General features: G+C 41.6%; 1 protein-coding gene across 2 annotated transcripts; it reads right to left on the bottom strand.

Annotated features, from left to right (window-relative positions):
* Positions 1-482: 482 nt before the first annotated feature.
* On the bottom strand, positions 483-11,733 carry mmadhc (metabolism of cobalamin associated D). 2 transcript variants are annotated; one of them, XM_018097111.2, is made up of 8 exons: positions 11,467-11,733; positions 8,704-8,743; positions 8,356-8,500; positions 6,633-6,850; positions 4,999-5,107; positions 4,172-4,302; positions 1,108-1,194; positions 483-934 (listed from the first exon to the last, which is right to left on the bottom strand). In XM_018097111.2, exons 2-8 carry the CDS (start codon positions 8,710-8,712, stop codon positions 740-742), a joined length of 894 nt encoding a protein of 297 aa, XP_017952600.2. In that variant the 5' UTR covers positions 8,713-8,743; positions 11,467-11,733; the 3' UTR covers positions 483-739.
* Positions 11,734-11,910: the final 177 nt, after the last annotated feature.

Raw genomic sequence — 11,910 nt, 5'->3', positions numbered from 1 at the left:
GTTCCCCTTGGATTCAGCTTTGCATGGCACGATACTTTTGATATAATAAGCCATTCAGTGTAAAGATAATAAATAATTGGGCAAGAAAACAGGAAGAACATGCAGTACTCTCTGAATTACTATGTAGACAGTTTTGGAAAGGTTCCACTCGATTGACTTTCATCTTTTAAAGGAAAAGGAAAGTCACAATTGCTGGGGGGGGGGCAAAAGTTACCCCCCACTGATGGTGCTCGCTGGAAGAACCCCAGCTGGTGCAGTTTTCTGCTAACGGAAACACCGGTTTGGCGTACAAGGTAAGTGAATACAATCACTGGGGGGGGGGGAGGTGCCCAACTTTTGGCACCCCCAGAGAATGTGGCTTTCTCCTGTAATCACCTCTATAAATGTCATTTTGTTTATGAGTTGCTTTCTCAGCTTTTACCTGTTACCAGTACTTCAGAGCAACCAATAAAGTGTTGAAAACCAATAAAGTGTTGCAGTTGTGTCATTAAGAAAAACTTTATTTACGCCATAATTTCCTCTTCTTCTCCTAAAATAATTGGCAAGAATAATTTATTTTTTTCCCTTGACCTTTTGTAGCAACCAACAAATCATAATTTAATTTCAGTGGTCCTTTTTCATAAATAAAACGCAGCTTTAATCCTCTCCCTCTAGATTATGATTTAAGTGTCCTTCACTGACTGCCGGGATGGCACAGTAGGAAGTAAATGAGGCCCGTGGTAAGATTTGGTTGACAAAGTCAGTGTTCCCCCAGTTTCTTCATGATAGGACTGTCTGAGGGGGCGTTGGTAAATATACTTCCCACAACTACATGTGTTCCCCAGACATTGTGGCGAATCACTTTACAGCACCCCAGGTCCTCCACTTTGAATCCCAGGTGGCGATATCGCTCATCTGTTTCAAACAGCGTGTTGTTTGTGTAAGGCCCAAAATACTAAAACAGAAATGATATTTATTATTCATACTGAGTTTTTATGTATATAAGCCCTGCACAGCCACAGGGCGGTCAAATGATTTGCAAGGGCAGTTAACACACAACTGGCAGCTAATACCCGCTTGTATATATAATATCCAGGTTCCCTGAAATGGTTCCAAAAATAAACTTACTGCAAGTCCCGACAGTGGGTCAATAAAGTCCGCCCAGTATCCTTCTGTCCTTAGCGCGTAGCAAATCTCTTTGGCACCGTTCATGAACTACAATAAAATAGGACATTTACTGTAAGCAGCCATTAAGTGAAGGAGGAACTGATTTACAAAGTTGGTATTAAATACAGTATTAAATATATATAAGGCAGATTTTATTGCCTTCTGAGCAAATCCTCATGCACCACTTCATTATCTTTCATTCATTAATGTAACCCAAATGGCTGTAAATGAGTGATCAATGCAACACTGTTTGCCTGAGTGAGCCAATAGCTGAAAGACTAGGTTGTAGGCCTTTACACGCCAGTCTGGTCTGCTGTGATCATTTTGGCCAATGATCCTTTTGTGTCCACTCTATTTTAGACCCAACATGGATCCAGATACCACTTTCCCCTCCTTGTAATCCAATTGTTTGGCCCTGGGGCCAAACAGACTGATGAGCCCGATATCACCCACCTTAAGGGGAAAGATCCAATCGTTTGGCAACCTCGCCGAACGAGCGGCTCTTATAGTGTAGGCTTTTATAGTATCTGTCTGGCTGTTTATAGTCTCGGCACTATTGGTTCTAGCTCATGAAAAACAGACCTGGAGAAGTGACTTCTGCTACACTAGTTTTAAGGACCATAACCAGGAATAAATGCAGACAGTAGAAGATTACTGGGCCTTGAAACGACTGATTGTAAAATGCCTTTGACACAGTAAGTTACAGGATTGGCTTTTTTTTTTACAAGCTACAGCATCTTACTGCAACACGCTTCAGGCTATGTTTTTATGTAGTCCACAATATAATTAAAACTACAGAACAAGAAAATGAATTAGAAGAACATACTTGGAACCATTCCCAGACTGTGGTTTCAATGCCTCTACTACTCCTCCAGGGCACAACGTGCACTTTCCATGCATATTGGAAAGCTGAAAAATATATTTTACCTTATGGCCCATTTCCAAATGAGGACCACTATTCTTAGCCAATTTGCCCAATATTAGATTCCGTCACACCGGCTTGTCCTGCTTGTGGTCAGTGTCCAGTTCAGTCTGGGGTGGGGTTCTGATATTTTTGTGAGCTTGGGTAGAAATAATTCTGCTCATCATTTATACCACAGCAAATACAAAATATGTGCCCTTTACTTCCCGCTTCCTGGAGTACAGGAAACATCCCACCACAATCTGCTGTGATTGCTCAAATGGAAAATCCAAATGGTCTGATACCATCAGTGGCATAGGTACTGGGCAATCAGCTGACCAGAAAGCAGTCAAAATGGTAAAGGGCTATTTGGGGTGGGGGCTGATAACGTAGGGATGGTTATCCGGCAGCTCTCTAGCCGTTGTTCTCCCAGTTCATGGATGCTAACTACTGCTACACAATATATAAGTGTCAATTCTACTTTTAGTTGTTGAGGCCCTATTCGGCTACCATAACCCCAGCTATCATACAGGACCCCCGATTGAACAAATACGTTAATATTTGAACAACTGCAATGATTTTACATTTAAGAAACCGACCCCAATTGCACCATATTCTTGCTGTATATGACCTCAGTACAAAGGGGTTAGATTTAATAAATCAGCACTCACCCTCATTATGCGGAAGTTGACAGGGAGGTGAATAAGAGTAAAATATGACAATTAATGCATAATTAGGCCACATTACAGCAGCAGAATCCAACAGACCAGAACAAACTTCCAGGACAAGGCGCCAAGGAAACAAAACGGCTCACCAGGCTCTCATTTTCATGCTGATGGCACAACCTGTTTGATAATACAGTGACCCTGGTGCAACATTTCTTAGTTTTATGGCCAAAATAAGCACATTATGAATTCCTACTTTTTTAACTTTGTGTTTAGTCAGATATTGAACAAACTTACTGTTTAATGATTCAAGCTGGTTAATAGACAGAGAAATAGTGACTCCTAGTGGAATTTCCCTGAAAGACTACTGTAAAAGTCACTATTTTTATGTCTGATTACTAAGGTGCCCAGATCCCCAGCATCAAGCTAAGGTGCAAAGACCCCCGGCATCCAGCTAAGGTGCCCAGATCCCCGGCATCCAGCTAAGGTGCCCAGATCCCCAGCATCCAGCTAAGGTGCCCAGATCCCAAGCATCCAGCTAAGGTGCCCAGATCCCCAGCATCCAGCTAAGGTGCAAAGACCCCCAGCATCCAGCTAAGGTGCAAAGACCCCCAGCATCCAGCTAAGGTGCAAAGACCCCCAGCATCCAGCTAAGGTGCAAAGACCCCCAGCATCCAGCTAAGGTGCAAAGACCCCCGGCATCCAGCTAAGGTGCAAAGACCCCCAGCATCCAGCTATGGTGCCCAGATCCCCGGCATCCAGCTAAGGTGCAAAGACCCCCAGCCTCCAGCTATGGTGCCCAGATCCCCAGCATCCAGCTAAGGTGCCCAGATCCCTAGTATCCAGCTAAGGTGCCCAGATCCCCAGCATCCAGCTAAGGTGCCCAGATCCCCAGCATCCAGCTAAGGTGCCCAGATCCCCAGCATCAAGCTAAGGTGCCCAGATCCCCAGCATCCAGCTAAGGTGCCCAGATCCCCAGCATCCAGCTAAGGTGCCCAGATCCCCAGCATCCAGCTAAGGTGCCCAGATCCCCAGCATCCAGCTTGCTTATCGATGGCAAAGGGAAATTCTGTCACCTGTAATTTTTACTAAAGATTTTAGGGGGCTGAGTAAGCCTGTAGTTCACAACAAATGCAAATTCCTAACTTGAGTATGCAATTTAGGATTTGGATTCAGTTCGGCCAAATCTTAATGAAGAATTCCGGGTTTGCCCGAATCGAAAAATAGTTCATTTGGTGCATCCCTAACATTATTTTATTTTGTACATAAATTGGTTGGGTTTTTCTCTCACAAGTAATAGAGCAGGTGGAATGCTGTTTTAGCAAGGTTACTTGTATTTAGCACCAAAATGACGAGTACAGCAAAGCAGACATACTCCATGACTTGTGGTTTATAGCACCATCCTCAGGACAATAATATGAACTGCAACGTAAAAATATACCAAATTGGAAATACTTGCCTTTTCTATTAACATTTCCCTCTCATTTTCCACCTCTTGACTCCAAATTGTCATATCATTGTGTGTCCTCTGAGTAACTGTTAGCACCATTAAATTATTGCTGGGGATTTCAGGAAACATAGAAGCAAAATCTAACAAGAGTAAAGAAAAAAGAAATGTAAAGAAATAATCTAATCGGACTCATGCACAGTAATAAAGAACACAATGCTAAACACAAGGAAGAGCAAAGGGTGATGAGTCTCATCCTTTATTGGCTGGATATTTACTCAGTGCATGTATGGGCCTGCGGAGGGCATTAAAGTGCCCATTTGCCTCACCAGGTGTGACATTAATGACATATATTTAAATTAAACCTTTAAGTGTAAGTATTAGTTCTTAAGATCCCTGTCGGGCACAGTGAACCCTAAAGAAGGAGCTTTACGCAAAATGTTCAGGTTTCAGCTTTTATTTTCCCTTGCTAATCTATGTTTAAATGAAAGTATACCCATTGCAGAGCCATGGATCACCTTCTGTCTATTTCCCTTTCATTGCTAAAACTTCACTGCCCGTTAGGCAGTCACCTTTCTGACGCAAAAATACATTTAGAATGAATTTTTACTGTAATAAAGAAGAGGATTCTGCCAAGCTTAGCGAGTGTACTGAACTAGTGACTCGCACTGCTTTGAGTTGCATTGCTTTTCACCTCAGTAGAATTTGGAGCAGACTTGCAAGTATTTGGCCCATAAAATAGAATGGTATAGTTCGGGTGATAGGTGCTCTCTTGTTTCTGTTGCTATGAGAATCCTCCCTGCCTTTTGGGTTCCACATAAGCAATAAGAGATCAGTACCTTTTTTCAGCAGATCAGGACAAGACTGCATTGCACATTCCACCTTTGCATTTTCAAAGTAGCTTTCCATAGTGTTTAATTCCTGCGGCTCTAGTGAAACTTCACTCCCCTGAGACAAAAAAAAATGTCACATGCAACTTGCTCTAAAAAATTTCACACGGAAACACTGCAGCATTGCTATAGAACAGGACTTACAACACAAATCTAACGTTTCTATTGGTGTTTCATGTTCTAGCGCAGCCTACCTGACACACAATGTCCCTGTCCTGTACAGCTTACAATCTGATGCCACCTGAGGTGCAGCAAGATAAAGTGGAGCTGACATAGGAAATCGAACTCAGCCTTCCCAGAGTCAGAGTCCAGCATTACAAAACAGTGCCATAGCAAACTCAGCCACTCCTTCTGTTTTTACCTTTTAAATAATGTAAAAGTTTTTAATACTAATGTCTTTTATTTTTGCCCAGAAATACACAATGGCTCAGAGTCATTAGATCTCATGATTTATTTTATGAACACTCCAATGAATCTTTACATAGGGAGTCTAAAGGTGGCCATACACCAGCAGATCTAAAGTGGACCTATTGTCGAAAATTGCTTCCCCCACCAGAGGTGAAGACTAATAGAGCCCCCGCATCCCAGTTGGGGAAAACAATAGTTTTTTTCTTTTTAAATAAAAAAACAATCCCCTCCAACACTAGGCCCGGTGCAGGCGGCCATGTTATTTAGCTCATTATGCACATGTGTGTGATGTAGGATCTGTGAATGCTCTATCAGCCCACACATCTGGTGGGGGAAGCTATTTTCTGGTGATAAGTGCCCTTTAAGCAGCTTATCTACCCATGTATGGGGCCTACATGACTGACATCTGGCTGAAAACTGACCAGATTGCAATTGGGAAGGTTTTATTTTCCTATTGTATTGAGGACCGCATTTTTGGGATCCTAGGGCCAAACGACTGAATAGGCCCAAGATTACCCACCTTAGGAGGGCTTCCTGAGGAAAGATCTACTCACTGGGCAACCTTGCAAAACAAGTGGATATTATAATACTGTTAATAGCCAGCTTTACACCACTGGTTACAGTCAAGATTATTTTCTACTGTTCTAAAATACCCCACCAGCAGGACGGTCAGGGCAGTGTGAAAAACTTATAGGGGCCTGGAGCAGTGGCTTGGGGGGGGGGGGGGGCATGACTGAATGTCATTTAAGGTTGCAGTTGGGGAGAAAACAAATTTGACCTCATAAATACTCCAAAATGCCAAGCCTAGAGGTTATTTAGCTTTAGATTTAACGTGGTACTATGGCTAAATAGCTAAAGTAGGGACTGACCAAATAATGGACCAGACTGTAGAACTTGAACATTATAACTATGAAACCCACTGGTCAAGTGTCTATATGTCTGGTTCATGAATGAAAACGGTCTCCTGCTGTAGGTGGTTTACAGGGCAAGGGGAGATGATGCCTCTAAGAGCAATATTTCAAACCTTATATCTGCATGCACGCTACTTTTCCTTTGCTACTTGCTGTCAGAATCCTGCACTAACACATAGAGACACAGATAGCAACAGCATTTTCTCACTCCACTTATAATTACAATTGTAACTTACAGAAAGCTTTATTACTGCCCGGCCTTACCTGGAATTCAGTCACAAACTGGGCCATTACAAATTCATGCCTTTCACTTGGTTGAGGCTCAGTCAGCAGGTCCGGAAGATTTCTATTGACTTCTATTCTCCTCTTAATGTCTATTCCATTCACGTGGGCATCAAATCCTACATTACCTGGAAGCTGAAAGCGCTGGTCTTGTGGGCCAAATGGGCCCATTGTCTCATCGGGCCATACTGTCCTGGGAACTGACAATATAAAATGCAACATAAAACTAATTATGTCATGACTTATAAATAGGGGTGCATTTCCATAACACGCAATTATATTTGGTAATTTGCTATGTCTGAGGTGAGTAACCCTATTTATTAATACAGAAATATGTTTCAGGATGGTAACATTTTCTTTAAAGGAGAAGGAAAGGTAAAAACTCAGTAAGCTTTATCAGAAAGGTCTATATAAATACAGCCATAAGCAGAAACGCTGCACTGAGTTCTCTTTCAAAAGAAACAGGATTTCTTATCTCTTTGTTTTCCTGTGCCAGAGTCTGCACAGCTCTCTCCTGCTCCCCCCTCCCTCAAGAATGTTAAGAACTCCCTCCCCCACTTAGGAATGTGTGATCTGATCCAATCAGCAGGAAGCTTCCTCACAGTCTGACTAACGGAGCATGACTGGTCTTGGTCTTGGTGCAGGAACGAGGCATTATGGGAATTTTCATCTGAACAGGAGAAATATGGTGAGACTTAAGGGCACTACTGAGAGAACTGAAGGTATGCCTGCAGCTTGACATTAACTCTTTATTAGCCTTTCCTTCTCCTTTAATAGAAACTAGATACACAAATGACAGTATCTTTCTAACAGGTGCCCATACACGCACAGATATCTGGGACAGCTTCTGTCATTCTTTACAGACTTAGCAGGACACTGGTTAGTGTTTTAGCCCCAGATAATCTCCTTCCAACTGATATATTATTAGGGCTTCCAGCCTATATATTATTGTGGCTTGAGAAAGTTTCATTAAGACAATGACTCCCAATCATTTCCCCACAAGATCTACTAGACACAATGCAAAACTTTCCTGATATATATAGGCTCACAGGAATAACACTGCATACAAGTGACTGAGTTGCCGTGACTTGCACTGTAGTTACCAACTGTATGAGCCAGTCTAAAAATCAGTACTGGTTTCCCAGGACTTCTTAACCTTTATGCGCTTTGGGGAAAATAACAGGAAAACATTATACAATCCTCTCTTAGTTTTCCATTAGACTAATACAAACATAAATTTAAGGCTTAGTGGCCTTTATTTGTATGTTGTGTAGAATTAATTTCAATGACAGAAGTGTTTGCTCTGTAAATATTTACTGCCAGTTTAGGACCATAGAACTCAAAGGATAATCTTACAGAAAATTTTATTTAGGTTATGGCCACAGAATGCTGACTGCCTATACGTTCCAAACAGCCTTTCCATGTTCCTGCACTGGTGTAACTGCCCCAGAGCCACAGGGCAGATTTTGGTGTAAGTATTCATTTTGGTGCCGAAATCTGCTCTGTGTGCTTGTACCTGGGCCAATGGCTCCGGGCACAGACCCATCCGTAAGCTGATCAGAATGCAGGGACATATTCTCAGCCTCGTGTGGCTTAAAACAGCTGCAAATCACATAACAAGAAGGAATGAAGCTGCCCCAGACAAGAGGGAAATTGGAAACATTTTTTTTTCTCTCAATAACCAGGACTTGATATTATCCCTTACGTATATCAGGAGGTGTAGCAGCAATGTAAGGCTCATCAGAGCCTGAAGATCCTGCTGTGGAAAAGGCCCGGGTACCTGAGACCCTTCTAATCAATGAACTAAACCTAGGGAGGTAGGTCACCAGTCTGGCTCTGCTACATAGGGCCTGAAAAACAAAAGCAAAATACTACTTAATGTACGGCAACATGGCTAAAGAATTACATTAAGAAAGCCAGATCATCAAATATAAATTAACTTTCAAATAACAAGTAACATTCACAAGATAATTGTTTGGTGACTTCGCCAAATGAGCGAATCTTTAGTTGCAGAGTCTACTTCCTTTACAGTTACAACCCTGCTAATACTCACATTAGCCATTCTGGGACAGGTATCAGCTATTTTCTTTTTTACCTGAAACAGAAACAAACAATGACGTTACAAATTCTATTTCTTTTCTAAAACAGAAAAATGTTATTACTATAGCAAAACTTGATATCAGTATGAACATTTTAGCTTGTGTTTTGATTTATTGGGATTTAAACTGTTTTCTGGTTGCCAGGGTCACAATTACACTAGCAACCAGGCAGTGGTATGAATGACTGGAAAAAATGAAAATGTCTGTAATTCTATACAGAGTGTGGCTGCGGATAGTTACAGTAAGTATACCAATAAAGAATTCCTTTTGATTTACATTTACCAAAGGTGAGATTCGAATTAATTGGAAGTACAGGTATGGGACCTGTTATCCAGAATGCTTGGGACCTGGGGTTTTCCGGATAAGGGATATTTCTGTAATTTGGATCCCCCATACCTTAAGTCTGCTAAAAATTATTTAAATATTAATTAAACCCAACAGGATTGTTCTGCCCCCAATAAGGGGTAATTATATCTTAGTTGGGATCAAGTACAGGTATTGTTTTATTATTAAAGAGAAAAGGGAATCATTTAACCATTAAATAAACCCAATAGGGCTGTTCTGCCCCCAATAATGGGTAATTATATCTTAGTTGGGATCAAGTACAGGTACTGTTTTATTATTACAGAGAAAAAGGGAATCATTTAACCATTAAATAAACCCAATAGGACTGTTCTGCCCCCAATAAGGGGTAATTATATCTTAGTTGGGATCAAGTACAGGTACTGTTTTATTATTACAGAGAAAAAGAAAATCAGAATAGAATTATTTGCTTATAATGGAGTCTATGGGAGATGGCCTTTCCGTAATTCGGAACTTTCTGGATAATGGGTTTCCGGATAAGGGATCCCATACCTGTTCTATATTCTATGCTATGTTGATTACAGTAAGGCTACACATACTTTGCTGTAAAACATTAACTCGATTCTCGATCATAACACTCTATGGAATTTATAAGCATGCCTGCAGTAAATCTGTGCTTTTATGAAGCTAAATTGGTTGTGAGCCACTGTCAGTATTTGCGTGCAGCAAATTGTTGAGTCCCATTATCGAAAGGTGGAAGTGATTGGATGCAATTCCTGGCATATTGTCACTTTAGTTTAGGGAGCCATAAAGGCAATCAGTATATATATATATATATATATAACTACCCCTTATTGGGGGCAGAACAGCCCTATTGGGTTTATTTAATGGTTAAATTATTCGCTTTTCTCTGTAATAATAAAACAGTACCTGTACTTGATCCCAACTAAGATATAATTACCCCTTATTGGGGGCAGAACAGCCCTATTGGGTTTATTTAATGGTTAAATGATTCCCTTTTCTCTGTAATAATAAAACAGTACCTGTACTTGATCCCAACTAAGATATAATTACCCCTTATTGGGGGCAGAACAGCCCTATTGGGTTTATTTAATGGTTAAATGATTCCCTTTTCTCTGTAATAATAAAACAGTACCTGTACTTGATCCCAACTAAGATATAATTACCCCTTATTGGGGGCAGAACAGCCCTATTGGGTTTATTTAATGGTTAAATGATTCCCTTTTCTCTGTAATAATAAAACAGTACCTGTACTTGATCCCAACTTAGATATAATTAATGCCTTATGGAGCGCAGCGCTTCCTCCTTTCTGCTTCCCTTTCCAAAAATGCCAGCGGTCGGCGCAAGCGCAGTAGCGCTGCAGGGAACCAGGAAGGAGGAAGCAATCGCAGGTGCCCCGGGCTGGTGCTGTTTTCTCCTAACAGAGGCACCAGCCCGGGGTACAAGGTAAGCGATTAAAGTCACTTGGGGATACCTAACATTTTGGCACCCCCAAGTGACTTTGCCTTTCCTTCTCCTTTAAGGTATAGAGATCCAGATTACGGGAAGATCGCTTATCCGGAAAAAAAACCCAGGTCCCGAGCATTGTGGATAACAAGTCCAGTACAAATACCTGTACTGGGAAATGTTTATTAAACACACTGTATAAGTCCATGGAGCGTGCCCTGTATATCCTAAGGACAGAGCACAGAATATATATTATATACATACACACACATATATACAGGTATCGGACCCCTTATCCAGAAAGCTCCGAATTACGGAATGCCCGTCTCCCATAGACTCCATTTTAATCAAACAATTCAAAATTTTAAAACTGATTTCCTTTTTCTATGTAGAAATAAAACAGAACCTTGTAATTGATTCCAACTAAGATATAATTAATCCTTATTGGATGCAAAACAGTCCTATTGGGTTTAATTAATGTTTTATTGATTTTTAAGTAGACTTAAGGTATTGAGATCCAAATTACGGAAAGATCCCTTATCCGGAATACCCTTGGTCCCGAGTATTCTGGATAATGGGTCCCATACCTGTATATATATATATATTAATACACAGAAACCTGTTACCCACAATAGGGCTTGTATGGGCAGGCTATCTCTTTAGCCAACAAGACCCACCATTTTACACGTTTCAGGGGAGCAGAAAATATCCAGGAAAATGTATAAAGTACGGTGTAAAATGCAGAAAACGTAAAGCACTCTCCTCCCAAGGGAACCCTGTAACCAGCACTGAATACACAGACATGTTTGATGTGGGCACAGGGCATTGCTGTGTATAGGATCTGTGGATAAGTGTATCTGTAGAGCAGTCGCCGGTGAGCTGAGGGAAATAAACACTTCCCACTATGTCCCCTCAATCCCCCAGTGGCCCCACAGGGCCCGGCTTCCTACCTATTGCACTGGAACCAACATTCACCAACTGTGTGTCCTCCTTCTGTCACTTCTCCACAACACTGCCCGATGCAACAACGCTTCGGATTGGTCCAGAGAGCTGAACACGGCCTCGAAAAGCAAGAGAGCCCGCTATTGGCTACAAACGACGACAATCGTGCAAGCGGCTCACTGATTGGATGTAAACTCTAATTGGATGTTAACATTGAAGGGCAGGGGGCTGAATGAATGGCGGTGATAAAATATAACAGACTGCGGGTGTAGAGCGGGAATTATATTGAGTGATACTGTTAGTACTTAGTGATGTAAGGTAATGGCCTCTATTGCATCATTCATACGTCATATCCTTTTCCGTAGGCAGTCAGGGATCTAGGAGCGGCCGGGTTCAACTGGTTCCCCTCACTGGTGAAAGCCTGCTGGTGTTATAGGGAGGATTCTGGG

The sequence above is a fragment of the Xenopus tropicalis genome, chromosome 9 (assembly GCF_000004195.4).
Source record: "Xenopus tropicalis strain Nigerian chromosome 9, UCB_Xtro_10.0, whole genome shotgun sequence".
NCBI lineage: Eukaryota > Metazoa > Chordata > Amphibia > Anura > Pipidae > Xenopus > Xenopus tropicalis.
This window is presented reverse-complemented; position numbering and strand designations above follow the sequence as displayed.

Bases quoted from the DNA above. Each gene is read 5' to 3' on its own strand.
- mmadhc (XM_018097111.2), bottom strand. The intron at 6,851-8,355 runs GTAAGGGATAAT...TTATATTGTCAG, and splicing joins TGCTACACCTCCTGATATAC to TTCCCAGGACAGTATGGCCC. The intron at 1,195-4,171 runs GCAAGTATTTCC...ATTTTATTGTAG, and splicing joins GGGAAATGTTAATAGAAAAG to TTCATGAACGGTGCCAAAGA.